The 22,592-nt window shown below is 47.9% G+C and overlaps 1 protein-coding gene across 9 annotated transcripts in view; it reads left to right on the top strand.

Moving 5' to 3' along the window:
- The window catches only part of STIM1 (stromal interaction molecule 1), a 181,669-nt gene extending 159,746 nt beyond the window's left edge, over positions 1 to 21,923 (top strand). For 4 of the 9 annotated variants that reach the window (XM_029956159.1, XM_029956158.1, XM_029956163.1 and 1 more), the window contains 8 exons: positions 1,209 to 1,386; positions 5,196 to 5,373; positions 10,509 to 10,676; positions 11,201 to 11,301; positions 11,575 to 11,810; positions 13,187 to 13,279; positions 14,978 to 15,044; positions 20,005 to 21,923. In XM_029956159.1, coding sequence (XP_029812019.1) covers positions 1,209 to 1,386; positions 5,196 to 5,373; positions 10,509 to 10,676; positions 11,201 to 11,301; positions 11,575 to 11,810; positions 13,187 to 13,279; positions 14,978 to 15,044; positions 20,005 to 20,521 — 1,538 coding nt within the window. In that variant the 3' untranslated portion in view covers positions 20,522 to 21,923. Of the gene's footprint in view, positions 1 to 1,208; positions 1,387 to 5,195; positions 5,374 to 10,508; positions 10,677 to 11,200; positions 11,302 to 11,574; positions 11,811 to 13,186; positions 13,280 to 14,977; positions 15,045 to 17,708; positions 17,746 to 20,004 lie in introns of all 9 variants that reach the window. The other 5 variants (XM_029956167.1, XM_029956166.1, XM_029956161.1 and 2 more) reach the window with 3 other exon arrangements.
- The last annotated feature ends 669 nt before the right edge of the window (positions 21,924 to 22,592 follow it).

Here is a 22,592-nt window from a genome sequence, read left to right as displayed (position 1 = left end):
CTATGAATGTAACCCTGTCAGTCTGGGCCTCAGCTTCGCACAGTTTCCAGCTACATGTATCTTTTCCTGTTGTCTAGACCCTGCCTCAACTTGGTGGCTCCACCGGGGTCCCTTTAGATTCTTATCAGCCCTTCGTCCTTACCAGGTGCTGGGGTTCTGTGCACCCTACTGCTCCCTCCTCAACCTGAGGGTAACCTGCTGTGCACAGGAAGGCATTCCCTCTCTTCATCCTGCCCCAACCCCCCACATCTGGGGCTCCTCGGAGCCCACTGCTACTCTTTCCTGAGTTGAGTCCAGCTTAGGCAGTGGCCCCATAGCATCCCTGTTCTCCTTAGGGTATCTGTTCAGGTTTCCTGTGCTGTGGCTCAGAGCCCAGACATGGTGGACTGGGAACAATGGCAGGCTCCAGGAGTGGCCCTCTTCTGGCTGGCTCACTTCTGAGGACGTGGCTTTTGTACTTACCTACCTTCTGGTAAAGCTTATTCCTTGTTCAAGCTTTTCAGTTTTGCTCTGGAGACTGAGCATTACTTTGAACCCCAGCCACCGCATTGCTACTTTGCCAAATTGCCACCCAGCATTCTCTGGAGATAGATCTGTCCTTGGATCCCTGGCACAGGCAATGTTCAGTATATGCCAATCTCTTGATGTTACTCCTGTTGTACTTGGTCTCTGGATTGCATCACAGCATAGAAAGGCTTTCCATAGATGAGACTTGCAGACCTTTACCTGGTCTGGGCTCTATCTTGTACCTGGAGCAGCCTGGTTTTCCAGGAGGCCCGGCTCCTGCAGGAACATCCATCCCCCAGCCAGGCCTCAAGCTCTAGTGACGTTGCTTTATCTCTTACCAGCTGTCCCCTTCTCCCTGTTCTAGCGTTGCTGATCCCGTAGCACAGAGGCCACTGCGTATGGGCACATGTGCTCATCGCAGGTCAGGGGTGGCTGGGATGTCCTGAGAAGGTGCTAGTTGTCTCCCTGTCCACTGCATAGTAGAGAAGTACAATTTAACAAGCTTCCTGCGCGGCTCTCAGGCCTCTCATTTTTTTCCGAGTAGGCAGAGAGCTCACTATACTAGTGTGTGGCAAGCGTGTGTCTAAGAAGAGAAACGAATTCTTCTGCAGTGGAAGGGCTTTGTGCAGGAGGGATGCATGGAGTTGCAAGGCTAGGTGTGCAGTGGGCAACCTGTCTCACCTTGGCCTCCTCTCTGGCAGTGACCCGCCATAATCACCTCAAGGACTTCATGCTGGTGGTGTCTATCGTTATTGGTGTGGGTGGCTGCTGGTTTGCCTACATCCAAAACCGATACTCAAAGGAGCACATGAAGAAGATGATGAAGGATCTGGAGGGGTTACACAGAGCTGAGCAGAGTCTGCATGACCTTCAGGAAAGGTAAGGCCCTGCCCCTCCCCCACAGCCCTGGAGCTGCCAGCCCTTGAAAGCCTCCTGTTTCTACCCGGGTTGTGGGCCATCTCGCCCCCGAGATTACCCGAGATCATGCTGGTGTTGCCTCCTAGGCTGTGCCATACTTCCCCAAACTGCTCTGGGAGCATAGATTCCTGACATTGCAGTTTTACAGGCAAACATTCCTCCCCAGGGCAGAAGCGTATTTCTGTCTTTCCTCCCTCTGAATCTCAGAGGGAGAAATGTATAACTGTCAGAGATCTAGAGCTTCCCTGGGTGGATGGCTTATCCATTCTATCCTTCTTCCTGTTTCTAGACTGTTATCTTTCCCATAGAAATAGACATAATTACCTGTTCTTCATTGTTCGCCAGAGTCACCTCCCAAATCTTTCTTCCTGATACCTTTAGTTCTTGAAAGATGGTAGGGAGGTCTGGTAGTCCAGGTTGAATGTATATAGAGTGAGGCCAGATCCCTGGCACCTTTAAGACTTGCATAGAGCAATTTTGGAAAGATGCAAAAGGCAGTGGAGAGTCAATGCATGTAGTTGGGTTTTTGCTTTGTTTTGATTTTAAGAAGAGGAGGGACCTACTTCAGGACTCTTTTTTAGGAAATTGTTTTGGCAGCCTAGGGATTCCCATTAAGAAGTCTTTGTAGGAATCTGTGTATAAGGCAATGACATCTGGCTCTTTTCTGTTACTTTTTAATGATAGATACCATTTTCTTTGGAGGGTGAGCAAAGGATTTCTTATGAGCTAGGTATCATTAACTGCTTAAATGCATCATTATTATTTTTTAATCACCACAACCACATTATGTAGGTACTATAACTAGTTTAGAAGTTGAAGAAATGAGGGCTCAGAGAGGGTGAGTGCTTTGCTTAGGGTCACGCATCAGTAAGTATGAGTCAGGAATTTTGTCACCCGTGGGGTGCTGCCTCAGTAAAGGTGGCCCTATTGCATTCATTTCCACTTGCTGGGTTTCTCGGGGGCAAGTGAAGTTCTATCTCTGAGCTGATTTCTGGCTACTTCTCTGGGCCCCTCAATCCTGGGCCCTTTGCCAACTGGGGGCTAAATGCTGCTATCTGGGCAGCCCCCATTCTTCATTTGTCTAAAAAGCATGTACTGTTTTCATTCCAAAGTCAAAGAATCTAGGCAGGAGACATTCCAAGTTTGGGGATAAAACTAAGCTCCCAGCCCTCCCTGCTCCCCAAGGCCTCCAGAGCTTAATGACCACTGTGCCCTTAGAGAAACAAATGCATGCACACACCCAGACACAGGCTGACACACGTGCAGACACATATTCCCTGATAGTGTCCTGAGCCCACATGCCGCCTTGCCCCTCCTTCCTTTCACAGGCGTGCACTGCCAGCCACCACAGAGCTTTTCTTTTTTTTCCAGAGTTCCTGATACTTTGGGTGAATAAATATAATGCTACATGTGCATTCCAGGTAGGATTTCACTGGGTTTCAAGAAAATTCTTTGAGGCAGGGATTTTGATTCCCATGTAGAATTGAAGAAAGAGGCCTGATATAGGGAACAGACTTGTCCATAGTCACACAGCTGCTTAGAGCTGGGGCTTGTGGGTCAGGCTGCCAAATTTTCTTACTTGTAATGCTAACTGACTGCTGCCTTCAAGATGCTCAGTCTTCTGTGGAGGAGATGGAGTGGGGTGAGGCTTGACTGTGCATGTACTTGCTCAAGTCTGCACCCAGTAGTATTTATTGATCTTCACCTCTGCTAGATCCTGTTAGGAATATAAAAGTGGGTCAGTTTTGATTCTACTTTAAAGGAGTTCCCTATTATCTGGACAAGACAGACAGATCATAGGCTTTCTGAAGAGGCTGCTTTCAGAGAGGATTATATTCAGTGAAGAAGTGAATCCCCAATGGTGTCATTTCAGGCAGTTGGGTCATGGAAGAATACAATAAAGGAGGGTATTTAGCAGGGGAAGCTTGATGGGGGCAGGAAATGGCGCCTCTGATTTGTTTTTAGCCTTGCCTGTAGCGCCACCTGGTGTGTATCTTGAGGAGGCTCAACTGCCTTTCTCTCCGGGGACAAAGTGGACTGCAGTTTGTCAGCAGGAAGCTTGCAGCCTAGTCCTTTTTTTTTTTTTCCCCCTGTCCCTTCCTGCTGGTCCCACCACATGTCTTGAGGCTTAAGCCACTGACAGATCTGGACTTGACTTGGCAGCTTTTATTTTCATTAAATTTTTTTTTAATTTAAATTTTATTTTTGAGAGCAAGAGAGACAAAGCACAAGCAGGGGAGCGCAGAGAGGGAGACACAGAATCCGAAATAGATTCCAGGCTCTGAGCTGTCAGCACAGAGCCTGATGTGGGGCTTGAACTCACTAACCGTGAGATCGTGACCTGAGCTGAACTCCGACGCTCAACTGACTGAGCAACCAAGGCGTCCCATGGATGTGACTTGGCAGTTTTTAGAGGCTGAGTTCTGTCTCTGCCTCTTCTGTTTCACCTACTTCATTAACTCAGTGTTTGGTACTCTTTTCTGAGGGCCCCTTTTGTTCTGTAGCTTTCTCCTTCTGTACCTCAGGTCGAAGCCATGTATCATTGTCTTCTCCATCATCCTTTACCCTCCTACCCTGGTCTCCTGTGACTTGGTGTTTCTTACTCAGGTAGGAAGACCCAACAGTGGCTAAGTCCTTCCCTTCTTCCAGAGGGATTAGCGAACTCCTATTCTTTCTCTTGGGTCTAGTCAGCTTCCCCAACTCCTTTCAGGTAGAGTTGGTCACTCCATTCTTTGGGCTCATCCAACACCTTGTATGTCTCTCGCTATTGTAGAACTTACCACACTGTTTATTTGTCTATATTGGACTAGATCATGAGCTCCTCAGTGGAAGGGACTAGTTTCTCATTCATCTCCATGTATCTGTACTTAGTGCAGGGCTTGGCATTCAGCAGACGCTTGAAAGTACGTGTTGAAGGAATGGATGAATAAATGAATGGATTAACATAGGTATGTGGAGGAAGGAAGAGAGGAAGGAAAGAGGCTGGGCTGGATGGCTGGAAGGTTTTGTCAGTGAACAGAGGGAATGTATGGGTGATTACAAAGGTATATTTTCATTATAACTGAACCCTTGAGATTGTACCCACCATGGAAGATACTTAGAAAGGAAACTCAGGCAGGGGGGCAGCAGCGGCCTCCCCAGTCCCTTTGGTATGAATTTCCTTTTTCTGCACTTCTGGGAACAGGTACTCAGGACTCCAAGAAGTGCTTCTCAATGGTTCCTTTCTCATCTTCCCTAAATAGCTCCAGGACCCCCACCCCAGTTATATCTCAGCCATCGTGCCTTCTCTAGATCGTTGGGCTAGCTTGCAGGGCATTCTACATTTATTGAACCTTCCAGGTACCTGAAGATAAGGGGAATAAACTATGGGGTGTGGAGTCCTACAGATTGGAATTCTAGTCTCTGTTCTACCTGCAATTACTTCTCCTTTCTAAGTTTTAGATCCATACTGTCCTAGGCTGATAATGATACAGTATGTCATTATCTACAGGGGGGACACATGGGCATACCTTGTAAGCTAGTAGTTGGTAGGCTCTTAGTATGTGAATCCCTCAGAGGAAGAATTCAGCGTGATTACTGGCAGCAACATAAGAAATATGGTAGCCACTGTGGTTGCTCTGGCCCTGAGCTAACTCAGAGCCAGTCAACAGAGTAGGGAGTATATATTCTGAGTGCCAGAGCCCTCATTTTCCTCTTTGATGCCGTGACTCGTGGCGTGTTGGCTGGCACCCCTTGCCTGGCCTTCTCCAGCTCCCTGCATCGCTCCCCAGGCTGCACAAGGCCCAAGAGGAGCACCGCACAGTGGAGGTGGAGAAGGTACACCTGGAGAAGAAGCTGCGTGATGAGATCAACCTTGCCAAGCAGGAAGCCCAGCGGCTGAAGGAGCTGCGGGAAGGTACTGAGAACGAGCGGAGCCGCCAAAAATACGCAGAGGAGGAGTTGGAGCAGGTAGGGGCGTGTACAGTGTCCCGGACACCCTGGGGTGGGTGCAGGGCCAGAGGTCTGGCTGGAGTGTTTCATGTATGAGGACTTTGAAACCGCTCAAAGAATATCTTCAGGAGTCACTACACTCTTACCAGTAATAGTGGAAAAGTTGTAAAAAATTGGTCATTGTGATTTTCAAAGAGTAGGGGATAACAGGTGATAACAGTTATTTTGTTTCTTAAAAATTTTTTTAATGTTTATTTATTTTAGAGAGAGAGAGTACAGGCAGGGGGAGGGTCAGAGAGAGAGGGAAAGAAAGACAGAGACAGAGACACTCAGAATCTGAAGCAGGCTCCAGGCTCTGAGCTGTCAGCACAGAGCTGGACCGGGGGGCTTGAACCCATGACCTGTGAGATTGTGACCTGAGCTGAAGCCAGGCACTTAACCAACTGAGCCACCCAGGTGCCCCGTTTTTAGGCTTTTTAATTGTCACATTCTGGGATCTAGAGGTATTTCATTGTGATTTTAATATTCATTTTCCTAATGACTAATAATAATAAACGTCTTTTGATAAATTTGTTGACCATTTTATTTGGGAATCTCATTTTGTTTTCAAAAACTGTGTTACCTGTCTTCTTCTTAGTTGATTTGTAAGAGTTCTTTATATATTCTAGACATAAAACTTCCTTTATATATATAACACAAATATTTTCTGAGCCTGTAGCTTGCTTTTTTGCTCTCTTAATATTACCTTTAATGAACAGAAAGTCTTCATGTTAATTAAGTCAATTTAATCAATCTTTTTTTTTAAGTGGTTGGTACTTTTTGTGGCTTATTTAAGAAATCTTTCCTGATCCCCAAGAAATTTTTAAAAATTTTCTTCTAGAAGTGTTTTTGTTTTACTTTTCACATTTAGGTTTGTGGTTTATTTCAAATTAGTTTTTGTGTATATGAGGGAGGGAGTGAAGGTTCTTTTTTCTTTATTCAGGTATTTAATTCTGTTCTGTGGTCTGTCTGTCCAGAAAGCACATTGTCTTCTACTAAGTCTCAATATCAGTAGTAAGTTCTCCAGCTTTGTTTCAAGATGGCCTTGGTTGTTCTAGGTTCTTTGCCTTTCCATAATTATTTTGTCATTCTACCACTCCTCCCTACTCCCCCACGCCCCACCCCTCCGATAAAAAAGCCATGCTGGGATTTCTATTGGTTTTATATTGAATCTATAGATTAATGTGGGGGGAAAATTGACATTTTAACCAAATGATTCTTGCAATCAATGAGCATTGTTTATCTTGTCACTTCTTTCGGTCTTTTAAAATTTCTCTCAGCACTGTTTTATAGTTTTCAGCATAGAAATCTTGCATTAAGAAAAATCTTTAGGGGTGCCTGGGTGGCTCAGTTGGTTATGTGTCCAACTGTTGATCTCAGCTCAGGTTTTGATCTCACGGTGTGAGTTCAAGCCTTGTGTTGTATTGGTTCCAGGCTGGGTGTGAAGCCTACTTAAAAACATTTTTTTTTTTAATTTGTTCTTATTTTCCTAGCTCTTTTTCTGTTTTTAAGATTTTATTTTTGGGGCACGTGGGTGGCTCAGTCGGTTGAGTGTCCGACTTCGGCACAGGTCATGATCTAACCATCAGTGAGTTCGAGCCCTGTGTCAGGCTCTGTGCTGACAGCTCAGAGCCTCGACCTGCTTTGGATTCTGTCTCCCTCTCTGTCCCTCCCTGGCTCACACTGTTCTCTCTGTCGCTTGAAAATGAATAAATATTAAAAAACATTTTTTAAGATTTTATTTTTAAGCAATCTCTACACCCAAGGTGGGGTCAAGAGTTGTGTGCTCCGCTGACTGAGCATCAGGCGCCCCTTATTTTTCTAGCTTCTGGAGGTGGAAGATTAGGTTAGATTATTGATTTTAAACCTTTAATATTTTCCAACAGAGGCATTTAGAGCTATACATTTCCAGCTCAGCACTGCTTTAGCTGCTGCATTTACTAAGTTCTGATATTTCCTATGTTCATTATCATTCAGTTTAAAAGATTTTCTAATTTCTGTTGCAATTTTTTGAGGGGAGGTGGCTCATGGTTATTTAGGAAAAGTATGTTGATTAATTTTCAAACACTTGGGGACTTTTCCAGTGATCTTTCTCATTGATTCCTAATTTAATTTCATTGTGGTCAGAGAATATATGCTGTATATTTTCAGTTCTTTCAAATGTGTTGAGTCTTGGTTTATATAAACAGACCAAACAATACTCTGGAAAGGCGAAGAGTGTCAGATTGGATAAGAAAGAACCGCCCCCCCCACCCCTCACCAGCTATCTGCTGCTTGTAAGAAACAGGCTGTAAGAATATAAAATGGATAAAAGTAAAAGGATGAGAAAAGATATACCATACAAACACAGAACAAAATAAAGCAGGAGTAGCTACATTACTATGAGACAAAGTAGGCTTTAGAGCAAGAAGTATTACTAGAGACAAAAATATACTATATGAATATACTAGAGATAAAAATAAACTATATTTCATTATAAATGTGTGAATCCAACAGTAACATAACAACACTTAATTTGGATACATCTAAAAATATAGTTTAAAAATATATAAAGCAATGGGGCTTTTGGGTGGCTCAGTCAGTTAAGCGTCAGACTTTGGCTCAGGTCATGATCTCACAGTTTGTGTGTTCAAGCCCTGCATCGGGCTCTGTGCTGTCAGCTCAGAGCCTGGAGTCTGCTTCAGGTTCTGTGGCTCCACCTCTCTCTGTCCCTCCCCCACTTGTGCTCTGTCTCTCTTTCTTTCAAAAATAAAATAAAACATTTTTAAAAAATCCTTTAAAATTTTACTAATTCACTTAAAATAAGTATATTAAACTCCTTATATATCAACACAAATTAATATTTTTTTAAAAATGATTGCATTTTTCAAAATAAAAATAATGAGAAGTGAGCTTTTTTTTTTTTTACAGTTTTGCAAATACTTTTAATGTCAGGTTTAATAGACTTCTGATTCTTACATTAGTGTCTATGTTCAATCTGCTATGATATTACTTACCATGTAGCTTCTGGAGAAATCTATAGTTCAGTTATGAGTGAAAGGGAGTGAAAAAGGTAAAAAAAAAATCTTAGTATGATTATAAAAACAGTTTGATCTCATAGATGCTCTGAAAGGATGCACTCAAGGATCCCTGGATCACACTTGGAAAACTGTAGATCTAGTCTTCATTGCTTCTACAGCTCTCTGATGTCTTTGAAAATTTTTCATAATTGTAATAATTTGTCTTTCAAGAATTTTGTAATTTTTGTAACTTAGCTTTCCCCAGATGCTGTGTCGGATCAGAATTATTCTTCTGACATGACCTAATGCATCTTCTGGGGCAGTGGAAGTTGGGTGTAACAAGGCACGTGGTCAGTGGTTAACTTTGCTGCATGGTAGAATCACTTGCAGAGCATAAGAAAGTATTGATACCCGTAGGCCAGCATCCCAGATCTGTGAAATCGGAGTCTGGGTCTGGGTCCAGATATCAGTATTTTTAAAGTGTGATTCCCCAGGTGATTGCAGCGTGTGGCAGGTTGAGAACCACAGCCGTAGAATAAAACAGTACTCTGGTTGCCCCAGCTCTTATCTCCTCCAGGCATTCATTCCTTGTGTGGGGGGCAGGATGTGCCTGTCTCTGTCTCCCTGCCTCCTGTTCCCCCCCCACCCCTACTTCCTTTTCCCTATCTTGTAAGTATTTCTCTTATTAAACCATTTTGAGCCTGTTAAACCAGGCTTTCCCAACTGTCCCACTGCCCTCTCTTTGCTCTTTTTCTCTCCCCATTCTCCCTCCCTCTTAGCTGATCCCATTCCTTTCTCTCCTTTCAAGGTAGAACTTGATCATATACTTTCAGACTTGGTGTATTAGACTCTAAGGCATCTGTTCTCCATTTTAAATCTACAAAGTCAGGAGTGGGCTAAGTTACAGTTTCTCTTTCAACTTTTTCAAGGAACGAAAACCAAGTGGAGATTTGTCTTCTCATTGACTCTAAGGAATTAAGGTGTTCTGTCCTTAGCTAAGGCCCTCCCAGCCTATCACAGGCCACGGAGAGAACCTCCGGCCTGCTCTGGGATACTTGCCTCATTGGCTGAAGTTAGGTATAATAAGACTGTCTCTCAATCCCTTTACTCTGGGATTCTGACCAGCTAAAGGTCAGTGTCCAGATGGGGGAGTTGGGGGTCACTTCTACTGTAGCCTGGGTGAGAGCAAGGGATCCAGTGTGTATAATGTCTATTTGCAATCTCAGACCTTCCATGTTTAGTGCTTTGTGACTGTCAGCTTCATTGGATGCTCTTTGCTGAGAAGTCAGTGAGGAGATCTCTGCTTACACATTGTTTGTCTCATGTCGTGGCCTCTTTCGGCAATGCCCATGCTCAAAGTGAGCATGCTTGTTTGTAGAGGGTGCCCTTCAAAGCCTACCTACCTTGCTCAATAGGAGAATCATAGACAGAGCCTCTGGGCTACAGGACACTTTGGAGAGCATTCAGGGTACCCCTTTCTGGGATAGCGATCATTTTTAAGGGCTCTCTGACCTGAGCTGTTCACCTACCTCCTCCTAAGATCACCCCTTTACTACAGTTTGAATTTGCAAGGGAGAAAGTTTCTCCTCACACTAAACTGAGATCTGCTATAGAAGGCACAGGGTCACAGGGCCAGTTGAGTGACAGACCAGGGGCCAGAATCAGATTTTTGGATTCCCAGTCAAGTGCTTCTTCTGCCACATGGTGATGTCTTGAGGTCTGAGCATAGACCCCCACCTCTCAGGAAGAAGTTGACTCACTGAGCTGACGGAGCCTCAAGAGAGGATTGTGGAGATTGGCCACAGGCCAGGAGAGGCAGCTGATGTGTGGGCACACAATGCTCCAGTCTGGCAGCAAAAAAACCCAAAAAAACCACACACTCAATTTGAGATCTGGTTGACACTACTGACTGTGTGACCTTGAGTAGGTTACTTTCCTTCTCTGAGTTTGCCTCCTTGTAGTATATAAAATACAGAGGATAGTCCTTGCCCTTTCTGCCTCTTGAGAGGGTTGGAAGCTCACACGAGATAGATAAGAACTCAGAATTCTCTGCTATCAGAGGCATTGGAGAGGGTCATGGTAGCAGTAATGGGTCCCATCCTCTTGGCTGCACAGGTTCGGGAGGCCCTGAGGAAAGCAGAGAAGGAGCTGGAATCACACAGCTCATGGTATGCTCCAGAGGCCCTTCAGAAGTGGCTGCAGCTGACACATGAGGTGGAGGTGCAGTACTATAACATCAAGAAGCAAAATGCTGAGAAGCAGCTGCTGGTGGCCAAGGAAGGGGTGAGACCTGCCCTCCTGCCACCCTCTTCTCTCCTCCTTGCCCCCTCTCCCCCCCCGCCCCGCAACCTCCCTTCTTCTTCCTCTCCACCTCTCCCTATCCCTCCTGTTGGACCAAGATATATCCTGGTGCTGGGTTCTATTTCTTTTCCTGGTGTATAGTTCCTGGTGATGTCCTCAAGTTTCTGGAGGAGGGGATGAGGGCGTCGGTGTATCCCCACCTGCCTCTGGAAAGATGAAGCAAGTGGAGGCAGGCAGAGGGAAGGTTCTGCCGGCCCCAGCCCGCCATGGGGCAGAACACTTTTGGGGCTGGGGCACCATCAGGGGATCCCACCGCTGCTCTCACTGCCTCCATTTTTTTCCTCCCCCGTTCTTTTCCCTTCCCCTGCCCTCCTTTCCCTTTTCTTCCTTTCTCTTGTGCAGCCTAAGCTGTGCTAGGAGGAGGGGGATCCAGTCACTGAAAGGCATTTCTCATTTTCCAACCTCTAATCCCTGCTCTGTTTAAGCTGAGGACCTCATCTTTGCAGGCCGAGAAGATAAAAAAGAAGAGAAACACACTCTTTGGCACCTTCCACGTGGCCCACAGCTCTTCCCTGGATGACGTGGATCACAAAATCCTAACTGCGAAGTAAGTAGCACCCGATGCCCAGCTCTGGCAGTGCCCACCCCATCTGCAGACTGGGAGGATGTGCAGAGTCTCCAACCCCAGTTCTGCTTCTTCACTGGTGGAGGGGCAGCTCTGGTGTCCTGCCCCAGCCTTTATCCGGCTCCCACCTTGCTCTTAAGTTTATGATTTGTGTTTCTTATTTGCACGTATTCCCCCAACTGTTCCTCTAAGAAGCCTTGTTCCGACTGGGGCTCCCACCCGCCCATGGCTTCAATTCTCTTCCATGTGCTCCAGGCAAGCTCTGAGTGAGGTGACGGCAGCACTGCGGGAGCGCCTGCACCGCTGGCAGCAGATCGAGATCCTCTGTGGCTTCCAGATTGTCAACAACCCTGGCATCCACTCCCTGGTGGCCGCTCTCAACATAGACCCCAGCTGGATGGGCAGCACGCGCCCCAACCCCGCCCACTTCATCATGACTGATGACGTGGATGACATGGATGAAGAGATTGTGTCACCCTTGTCCATGCAATGTAGGTGACCTCTTGGGTGGGGATGAGGGAAGGAGCCTTTGATGCACCGGTTGAGAAGTGGTAGGCCACTGCTGTGCTTAGAACAGCATATGGGGCGGAGACAAGGAAGGTAGTTCCGCTCACGGCCTTGGTTCATAAAGCAGAGTTCACGTTAGGATATTCCTCCACAGTTGTGCTCTTGGTGTTTTTTCCTTGCTCTATGCTCCGTCTGCCCCTCTGGGTCTATTGTGTTAAGTGTGTCTCCCTTCACTCTTTGTGTTTTTTAAATCCCTTTATTCTCCTTTTTCTCCCCTGTGTGCCTTTATAAAAGCAATTTCCTTTAGTGGTTCATTATATCAAAATGGTATTCATTTTGACTCTTTACTGCTTTTATCTGTTTTCATTTTTGTGTTTATTCTTAATTGTTCAAGTGGATGAATGGAATGATATCTTTTTCTCTCTTTTTGTTTGAGGCCCCATGAAGTAATAGTCCCTTAAAGAGATATAGCCCTATATCCTCCAAGCCAGAAAGACAGTCTTGTCCCGGAAGGATCCCCTGCACAAGCATGTCTGACTTCCCACCTAAATTTTGGACCTCTCCACCCTTTCCCGGGCCTTCCCTTCCCCTTTTCTCCCTCAAGTAGGGAGAGCTGAGTAGAGCAAAGTCAAAGAGACAACTCTCTGTGGGAAATCTTCAGTGAATGAGGGTCTTACCCCTTAGTGGCCCAGTTGAAATTTTCTCTGGATCAGAGGCTATTTGTTTATTTATTTAAATTTTTTTAATATTTATTTTTTTTGAGAGATGGAGAGACAGAGTGTGAGCAAGGGAGGGCAGAAAGAGAGGGAGACACAGTATCTGAAGCAGGCTCCAGGTTCAGAGCTGTCACCCCAGAGCCTGACGTGGGGCTCAAACTCACAAACCGCAAGGTCACGACCTGAGCTGAAATCTGCCTTTTAACTAACTGAGCCACCCAGGCGCCCCTATCAGAGGCTATTTTAGATAAATAGAATAGACCTTTATGGAAAAGCTGTTGTCTTGGGCCTATATCCCATGGAGCTGGCTTAGGGGCTCACTTTCAGAAAGCCAGATTCTTTCATCAGGCTGGACTCCAGCTCTAGACACGATTCATTTGTAAATCTGTTCAGCAATACTTTGCCTCTGGCCAGGCTGCTTTGTCACCTGGTCTGATATCCTATCAGGGCTTTAATCAAAGGCCCAACAAGGTGAGGGTCACTGCCAGGCAAGGATCCCCTGTTCCATGGGTTGGGAGGGATCTTCATTAGCTCTGAGCTACCCAATCCTTGCCTCAAACCTCCCCTTATCCCACTGAAGGGTGGGCTGAAGCCCTCTGTAAATCAGATTCTCTTCTCCTTTTGGCCTGGCTCTTGGAACCTAGATGCTGCCTGGCTGATGGGGCGTAGGTTCAGTGACCGCTCTCTCTGCTCAACATCCGCCGGCTCGGATGATCAGTCCCTCTGGAAATACCCGGGTTTGAGGAGCCCCTTTGGGGCTTTTGTTTTTCCGACTTTTGGGACTAAACCAACACTCCTACCCCTGAGCTCCTTCTCCTGCCTGCGTCACTCCCCTGCCTGCTCCCTCTGTTCCCTCAGCACTCTCCCTACTAACTGCAGGGAGAGGTTCGGGGGTGAGAAGAATCAGCCTGCTCAGCTGAGGGCTGACGAGAGAACACCTACAGTGATGGAGGGCTTGGGCTTCTCCTTCTGGCTCAGCTAGACAGAAGTCCTGGTGGCCCTTCTTCCAGCTGGGCTGGGCTGGAAAGAGAGAAGGAAAGATCCTGCCTTTCTTTTCTCTTTTTCATGTTTCTCCTTTTCCTCTCTTTCCCCCTCAATTCTCCCTTTGCTTCTTCCTGTTCCATGCTGCTTCTTCCTCTTCCGCCTCCCTTTCAATGCCGTGAAAGCCACCTGCCATAGAAGCCCTGCCTCCCCAGCTCTCCATCACTGTGGACCTGTGTTCTCTCCCTTGTGGCCCCTCTGTGGTTTCTGGCATCCGTGTCACCTGGCTTTCTCCCATCTCTAGGGAGAAGGCAGGGAGGCCCATCTCTCAGGGTAGAGGAGAAAAAACAAAGGTAGAAATGCTGTTTTCAGCTGGAGCTGGAAGTGAACCCACGGGGGATGCTCTAGCACATTCCCAAGTTACCTGGTGCCCATAACCCCTTCCCTGGGCATGGCGGCCATCATCCCCCAGGAGCCTGATTTGTAGCGTTGTTCCAGGCGCTGGTTCTGTGTTGTCTGTATGCTTGTTAGAAGAAATTTGGAAAGTGAAAAGTGTAAATATGAGCATAAAAAAGACACACCTAGTCCCACTGTATTTGAATATCGTTTTTTCCTATAGACTTCTGTGTGTGAAATTTTTAATGATGTTTAATGTGGTCAAGGTAATAATGACCACTGCCATTTGTTGAGTGCCATGAACTGTGTCAGGTACTTTAAATACACTGTCTTGAAGCGTCACAACAATCCTGCAGAATTTCATAAACTAGGAATCAAAATAGGGAAGTTAGTTGTGCAAGGTCACAGCTATAAGTGGAAGGCTTCACTTCAACCATTTCTTTTGTGTTCCATACTCAAGGTATTTCTTTTATGTATCATTTTTTACCCTTTTGTTTCCCCTGAGCATTTTAATAGATATTTTTGTATGTTTTTCAAATCTTAAGCAGCATTTTTAATGGCTGTATTGTCTTCCAGCAATCGGATATATTATCATTTTCCCCATTTCAATTTTATGTGTATTTTCATACAATTATTAATATATATGTGATGAGCATGTTTGTGTATAAATCCTTGTCTGAATTGTGATTACTTCCTGGGTTGGCTTTCTAAAAAGGCTGGTTCTTAGTGCTCTCCCGGACCTCGCCCCACACCCCCCTCCCACCTTGCCCGGCCTGTTTCCTCCCACTAACTGCCCTGCCTCCCCTTTCTAATAATATTGGCCCTCGGCATCCTTCCATTGCAGTCACCACTAAAATTGACCTGGGCACCTCATCTTCAAGTTCCCCTTCCTTTTAGGACCCCTGGTGGGAGGTTTTCGGGAGGAGGTGCCCCATTCTCCAGATTGGGCGCCAAGGGCCGACTGGTCTGCAGCAAGCATTTCTCCAGGGGCATACCTGCTTGGCTTCCAGCCCCGAGGAGGCAGGCCCCTCCTCACACTTTCTTTACTCTCCTTGCAGCTCCCACCCTGCAATGCGGTGTCCGGCAGCGCCTGACGGAGCCACAGCACGGCCTGGGATCTCAGAGGTTGGTAGAGGGCGAGGCTGGCCACTTCTTGACAAGCCGGGTCTCTCTGAGGCGAATGCGCAGCCTTTCATCTGGACAGTCTTTCAGTTCTGAAGGCCACGGGATCAGCTCTCCATCTGCCTCTGCTTCTTCTTCCTGCTCCTCTACCACCACCACCACCTCCACCACCACCATCACCACCTCCTCCACCACCTCCATCACCACCGTCCATGTTCACCCTGTCTATTACCACCACAGCACTTCCTATTTCCTCCAGATGGAGCCCTACCCTGACCCACCCCCTGCTGACAGCACTGCTGTGATGCCTGGGCATTCAGAGAGCTTGGGGTATCGGCTGTCTCTCTTCTCTTCTCTTTCTTCCCTTCCTTGCCTTTCTGCTGCCTTTACCTTGGCCTCTGCCTGCTGGCTGCTGCTTGGTCAGCTGTAGGGGTGTGTGCAGTGGGGCATCTTCTCCTGGTCCTGTCCTTTCCCAGCCCTGGGCTCCTTCTTAAGGTCAGCCTAACTCCCCACAACTTTGTCCCCTTCTCTGTTTGGGGTTTTGCTGACTCAAAAAATGAGTACAATGCCCCTCCCTCACGGTCCTATTGCACTTTTGCCTAAACTGTGCACTTTCACATCCGTTGTTTCAATGGAGTCTTTACTTCCTTTACTCCTTCAATAGAACATTTATTGATACCTGCTCTGGGCCAGGCTCTGCTGGGCATGGGCATTCATAGATGATAAGATACAATCCCAGCCATCCAGACTCACAGTCTGGTCCAGGAGAAGTACATAAATAATTACGGAGCAGTCTGAGAAGTGCTATGGGGGTGTTGAGGAGGGAGTCACTAACAGCGTGCACCTGGGTGGAATGCTTCACAAAGAGGTGACATCTGTGCTAACACCCTGTGTGAAGGAAGAGGAGGAAGTGTAGTCTAGGCAGAGGAAGGCTTAATGTGTAGAGGTGTGGAGGTTCATGAGAATATGATGTATTTGTGGTTAGAACCTTGGCATGTGTTGGTGGAAGGGGTGGCAGATGAGGCTAGGAGGAAGAAGGGCCCCGAGAGGCTTGGGGCTTGGGCATCGCCCCTCAGCAAAGGGAGAATGGCAAAAGGGTTTTATTTATTTATTTATTTAAAAACGTTTTTTATTAATTTTTGAGAGACAGAGAGAGACAGTATGAGCAGTGGAGGGTCAGACACACACACACACACACACACACACACACACACACACACAGAATCTGAAGCAGGCTCTGGGCTCTGAGCTGTTAGCACAGAGCCTGATGCGGGGCTCAAACCCACGAACTGTGAGATTATGACTTGAGCCAAAGCTGGACGCTTAACCGACCGAGCCACCCAGGCACCCTGGCAAAAGGGTTTTAAAAAGGAAGAGAATCATGGGGCACCTGGGTGGCTCAGCTGGTTGAGCATCTGACTCTTCCTTTCAGCTCAGGTCATGATCTCTGGGTCATGGTATCGAGCCCCACATCGGGCTCCATGCTGACCGTGGAGGCTTCTTAAGATTCTCTCTCTCCCTCCCTCCCTCTCTCTCTCTCTCTCTCTCTCTCTCTCTCTCTCCCCCCTTCTCTCCCCCCCCCTTCCTTTGCCCCTCTCCCTGGCTTGTGCACTCTTTCTTTCTCAAATAAAAATAAGAGAATCAGATTTGCACTTTAGAAATAACATTTTCATGATCTGTATAAAGAAGAGAGGGGGAGACTATAGAAATCTGGAAGTCATGGAGGTAGACCAGTAGGGAGGTAGTGAGGTCTAGGCATTGGAAAGAAGAGGTTTAATTTGGTAGCTGGCTGGGGGGGGGGTGGAGGAGAAGGAGGAGTCTAGGATGACACCCAGGTTCCTAGCTGGGGTGGCTGAATGGATGTGGTAACCTTCACAGAATTAGGGAACTGAAGAGGGGAAATGGGTTCAGGGGTTTTGGACAAGAAAAGTTTATAGGTGGGGCTGGCATAAAGTACTCACTTTCAGAATAGAAATTTAAGGTTCTGAAAAGTTAAGTAATTTTCCCCAGGTCCCACAGCCAATTAGGAGTGGAACACAGAGTAGAACTTGACTTTCCATTCCAGGGCACTCTTTGGGTATTTTTGTCTTTCCACAAGGTCTCAATCAGTGAACTGTGTAAGAGCTGGTGAAAGGCTTTCTCTTGCAGCCTGCTCTAGCAGCTACCTCCGGAGATAGGCTAGGGTCGGAGACAAGAGAATTCACCTTCCCTGGAACAAGCTTAGGGGAGACTCAGAAAGTCCCTTTCCCCTGGAGGGATCTCTTATCTCTGAAGTTGAGATACAACCAGCCCTGGCTGGGGGCTGCAGCTTGCTGACACTGTTGGCTGGCTTCTGGTTGTGCTTCACTATGGAAGCTAGTCTCTCTAGCTCTGTGAGCCTTGAGGGCTGTTCCTTTGTCTTTCACAAAGGGACCACCTTTTCTAGCACTTTCACCCTGCAGAGTGGTTCATCTTCATTCTCATCCTCATTTTCATCCAGAAGCCTAGGCTCGGAGACTGCCCCTCCCAGTACTGCTGGCGAGGCTGGTTTGGGTCTGGGGCACTAGAGGATGCTGTGAATCTCACGCGCCAAGGCCCAAGCTGAGGGCAATGGGGAGGGAGGGTGGGGAGGTACCTGCACCCACCTGGCCTGTTCACTACTTAATTTTCTTTTGCACCATGCACCAGAGGATCATCTCTAAAGACAAACAGGCTCTCTAGTAAGGTTAGTAGCTTGGTATGGGAGCCCAAGGCAGCCCAGCCTTTGGGGAGGGACACCCCCTGGCGCCCTGAGTGTCTTAAAGATCCAGGGAGGGAAAGTGAGCTTGCCTCAGCAGGACTTTTACCTCCAAGGTGTGACATTTGGGCTTTCTCCAGGCTCTTTTCTTGCATTGGAAGGTCTTAGCTTGTAATTGATGACAAGGCATGGAGGGATGGGAATCATGGCCAGATGGAGCTGTGGGCCATGAGGAGTGAGGCTGGGAGCCCCCCAACCCCCTGACCACTCTTCCTGGCAGTAGAAACGTAGGCTCCTGGGGGTCCTCACCTCATCAGCATAGATGGCCCCCTTCCCAGTGCTGCTCCCCAGAACTGTCTCAGCACCTTGCTCAGTGGCTCATACGTGTGTGGAAGAGGCAGGATATGAAGAGAATCATCTTGGAACTTAAGGAAACGAGGGCACATTTAGAAGGAGGAAAGGACAGTGTCAGATATACGAAACCAAACATGAGACTGAATATTAGTAAACAGTAGGGTATGTGGCTGAAATGGGATTTGTTGAATAGAGTTGGAGCTGGGATTGTTCCCTGCTGTTACTTGTCTCCAAGAAGATACTGGCCCCTGGGTTGCTACTTAGTTAGCTTCCTGTCGAGAATTAATCCTACAATAGCTATGAGCCAACCTTCTGCTTTTGCTTATTTCAAGGGCCTGGTGCACTCCTGAATTTTTGACCCCTAGCCTCCTCCTTTCCGGATCCTGTGGTGCTCTCCCCTCCCACTCCTGACTCTTTCCCTTTGGCTTCCTGACTTGGATGTTTAAGCGTTTCCCTTAGCCCTCTCTTCTGCCTCTACAGTGGGTTGTCAGGCCTCTGGAAAAGCAGAGGGAGGGTAAAGGGACTGACAAAGGCCCCCCATATTTACCCTTTTGTCTGTAGAGGCAGGAGAGGAGGCATCGGGAATTGGTTCATGGGCCTTCTTAGGAGTAGCCAGACCCTTCGAGGTCTCAGCTTTCTGCAGTAACCTCAGTGTGTGCATGTCCAGTGTGCGGTGCCACATCCCCATAACTCAGCCTTGCAAAGAAGCCTCTTGTGACTGGCCCACATATGGGTCCTCTAGCTTGACTGGCCTCATCATCTTCATTCCCACAATACTTCCTACATTTCCAAGTGATTTCTAACATACCTGATCCTCCAAACAGCCTTGCAAGATCACTGAATTGGTATTATCTTCATTTGGCCAAAACTGAGGACAAGCAAGGTTAAATGACTTAAGTTTAAGGTCACACAAGCCTCAGGCAGAGATGGAAATCGAACCAGACCTTCTGACTTCTAGTGGCAGCTCTTTAGAACCCCTGCTATTTAAAAGACCAGCGTCCTATGTTGCTGCACCTGCCTACACTGTCCCTCTCACAGAGCTCTGAAAAAGACCCCACTTTTCCAGCTGCCAGCCGACTTTGGTTTGAACCCTGAAACACTTCTCTGTGACCCACTTTGATTTCTGTGAGAGGGTTGAAAGAGGCAGCATTCTGGCCTTTTGGGGTGGATAAGGGATTGTTTGCAAGGCTGTTCTAACCTTCTCCTCCCCAGCCTGGGTCAGGCCCACTCACTGCATGTGCCCTGTTCCTTGGGGCTTGGCCCAGACTGGATGTATCCTAGGATGTGACAGGAGTCCGTGGGGGAGGAAGTCATGGGAAATGGTGACTCAGAGCAATATGTGGGCTCTGTGTTGGCTTAGGGTTGAGTCCTAAGAAATCTAGCCAGCTGTGGGAAGGAAGAGATTTTATTGAGGATGCCTGGGGAATTTCAGCCTGTGGTTGCATCAGTTTAGGGCCTGGCCACTCAGCCGGGTGGGGGCCCATCACTAGAAAGCTCTTTGCCAGACAGATGATGGTATAATGATGTTTGGTTTTGCTTCTTGTTTTTCTCTTTTCTCTCCACCACTCTTCCCTTTCTTTTTTTTCCTCCCCTTGTCCTTCATATTTCTGTCTGCTCCTCCTTTTGCCTTTTTCTCTCCCTGTTGTTACTCTCCTTTCCCTGTCTCTTCTCCAACCTGTCCCTATTCTGTATTCCTGCCTCCTCTCTTATCCTTGTTTCTCATCCTTCTCTTTGACCCGCCTGCCTGTTCATCCTCTTTTCTCTTTCCTGCCCTTTTCCCTCCCCATTCCCTCCCCCCTTCTTGTCTTCTCATGCTGTTCCTCTCTCCTCTTCACCTTCTCCCCATCCCCCTATCCTGTATATGTCCATTTCTTCCTCTCTGTCGTCTTGCAGGGATTTGACCCTTTCCGATTCGGAGTCCTCCCTCCACACGAGTGACCGCCAGCGCATGGCCCCCAAGCCTCCTCAGATGGTCCGTGCTGCAGATGAGGCCCTCAACGCCATGACTTCCAATGGCAGCCACCGGCTGATTGAGGGGGCCCACCCCGGGTCTTTGGCGGAGAAACTGCCTGACAGCCCTGCCCTGGCCAAGAAGGCACTGCTGGCGCTGAACCACGGGCTGGACAAGGCCCACAGTCTGATGGAGCTGAGCCCCTCAGCCCCACCTGGTGGCTCTCCACTTTTGGATTCTTCCCGTTCTCACAGCTCCAGTTCCCCAGACCCAGACACACCATCTCCGGTTGGGGACAGCCGAGCCGTGCAGGCTAGCCGAAATACACGCATTCCCCATCTGGCTGGCAAGAAGGCTGTGGCTGAGGAGGATAATGGCTCCATTGGTGAGGAGACAGACTCCAGCCCAGGCCGGAAGAAGTTTCCCCTCAAAATCTTTAAGAAGCCTCTTAAGAAGTAGGCAGGATGAGAGTGGCAGTGGCGGGACAGCTTGCCCTTCCCTGGTCTTCTGCCTCCCTTTCCTCCCCTTCCAAGATCCCTGGCCCCTAGAGTGGGGCATGGGAGGGGCTGGCCCAGGGGCCTCGGCACTGTACATACCTGCCCCCCTCATCCTTGGGTCCTCAACATTATTTATTAACTGACCACCATGGCCTGCCTGCCCTGCCCTCCCACCCACGGGCTGCCGCCACCACTCTCTACTTCAGTGCATGTCTTAGTTGCTGTCCCCTCAGCTCCCAGCTCCACTTCTGGGGTCCAGCTTCTGTCTCTGCTGTCCCACTTTTGAAGTTTGGTTTCTTGTTTCTCTCTGTTTCCTGCTTTCAGACTCCTCCCTCCCACGACTCCCCAACTTCCCCTAGCAGCTTGGGGGGGGGAGGTAGGAGGAGTAACTTCTGACATCTGTGCCTCAGACCTGTTCCACCCCATCTACGATGGTTCTGTGTGCCTCAGACTGGGGCGGGCCTAGGGCCTAATACCTGAGGTTTGTTCTTTGGGAGTGTGGTGGGCCAGAAGGAAACTTGGCCTGGAGCTCGCTTGAGCCTCCAGGGGTCCATGGGGGAGTGGAACACATTCCCAGAGGATAAGCTACTAGAGAATTCTGAAGAGGCCCGGCTAGGGGTAGGTTGGGCGAGACTCCTCTTGGGGGATGAGTAGATGCCAGAGTTGTGGGCTACAAGGCAGTTACCTTTTCCCTCTTTTCTTACCCACACCTGCCTCTTTCTCATCCGTGCTCCCCCACATTGCAGGAGGGTTTGACTATAGAGGTGCTGCCCAAATGCTCCCCAAGCATCAGTATTCCTGGAGCTCAGGACAAATGGCTCCCCTGGCCATGGGAGCCTCAGCCATGACACAGGGCTCAAATGGGGCCCTGAAGTGGTTGGGCAGGATATTGTTGCATTTGAACCAAAAAATATTTTTAAATTGAAAAAAGAAATCTCCTGAATTTCCCAAGTGCCTGCACTACATACTCCCCTTGTCAGACCCCATTTTCATGTTACTGCATAGCTTGAGCCAGAGGCTCAAAAAGGACACAGCTGGTTTGGGGAAGTGGGTGGCTAAGGAAGATGGTGTAGATGAAGGCAGCTGTGTGACCTCTTCCCCCATACCTTCCCACCCTCTAGAACTCTCTCCCTTACCTGTTTTTGCTATGGCTGTAAAGGTATTTTCCCATTGCCCCACGCCTTCTCATGCCTTTACTCTGGGATCCCATTTTGGGCCTGGGGTGCAGGCACCTGGAGCTGGTCTTAGGAGGGTGCTAGGCTGCAGACTGCCTTGTACCCCCTGGGCACCCTCACATGGGTTTTTCTGTGTTACTTCATAAGACTCTTTGAAGTCCAATAAAGCATGTAGGAGATTTTAACCTCTTCTGGCTTTGACTCTCATTGTGTTCTCTGGCATAGCAGACAGGATGAAGAAGAGACTATTTCTCCTTGGCCAAGGAAAAATGCAACTAATACATGTAGCCAAAAGCTCTCTGGATAGAGTTACCAGATGAAATACAGGATGCCTGCCTGGTTAAACTGGAATTTCTGATAAATAAAAACTTTTTTAGTATAATTATGTCCCCTACAGCATTTGGGACACATTATTTTTGTTTGCTAAATCTGGCAACCCCATCCTATGGCCTTGCCTATCACCTTTGACTTTTGGAATTACTTCATAGGGAGCTCGGGGTGCATCTGGAGGGCAGTTAAGAACCAGTGAAAGGTTTTAGAGATCGATGCCACATGAAGTTTCATAAAAATTAGTGTAGTCCAAATCAGAAGCTTCTACGTCACCCATTCTTACTCCCCACATTTAGTCAACCAAGCACCCCATTCTGCCTCCATGAGGTCTTATTGCTGACCCTGTACCTGCCACCACCCACTGGAGAACTATAAAAGCCCTGCCCTGCTCAAAACTCTTCCAGAGTGCCCATTCTGTCAGTATAAAATCTAAAGTCCTTGGGGGAGAGCCGACGGGCCCGGGGGCCGCCAAGCCCGGCGTGTGGGCGCGGTTGGGCTCCTGGGCCCGCGTGCTGCTCCGAGACTACG

Source organism: Suricata suricatta, chromosome 11 (assembly GCF_006229205.1).
Source record: "Suricata suricatta isolate VVHF042 chromosome 11, meerkat_22Aug2017_6uvM2_HiC, whole genome shotgun sequence".
In the NCBI taxonomy this organism is placed as follows: domain Eukaryota; kingdom Metazoa; phylum Chordata; class Mammalia; order Carnivora; family Herpestidae; genus Suricata; species Suricata suricatta.
The sequence above is the reverse complement of the archived record's forward strand: the minus strand, read 5'-3'. Positions and strand labels throughout refer to the sequence as shown.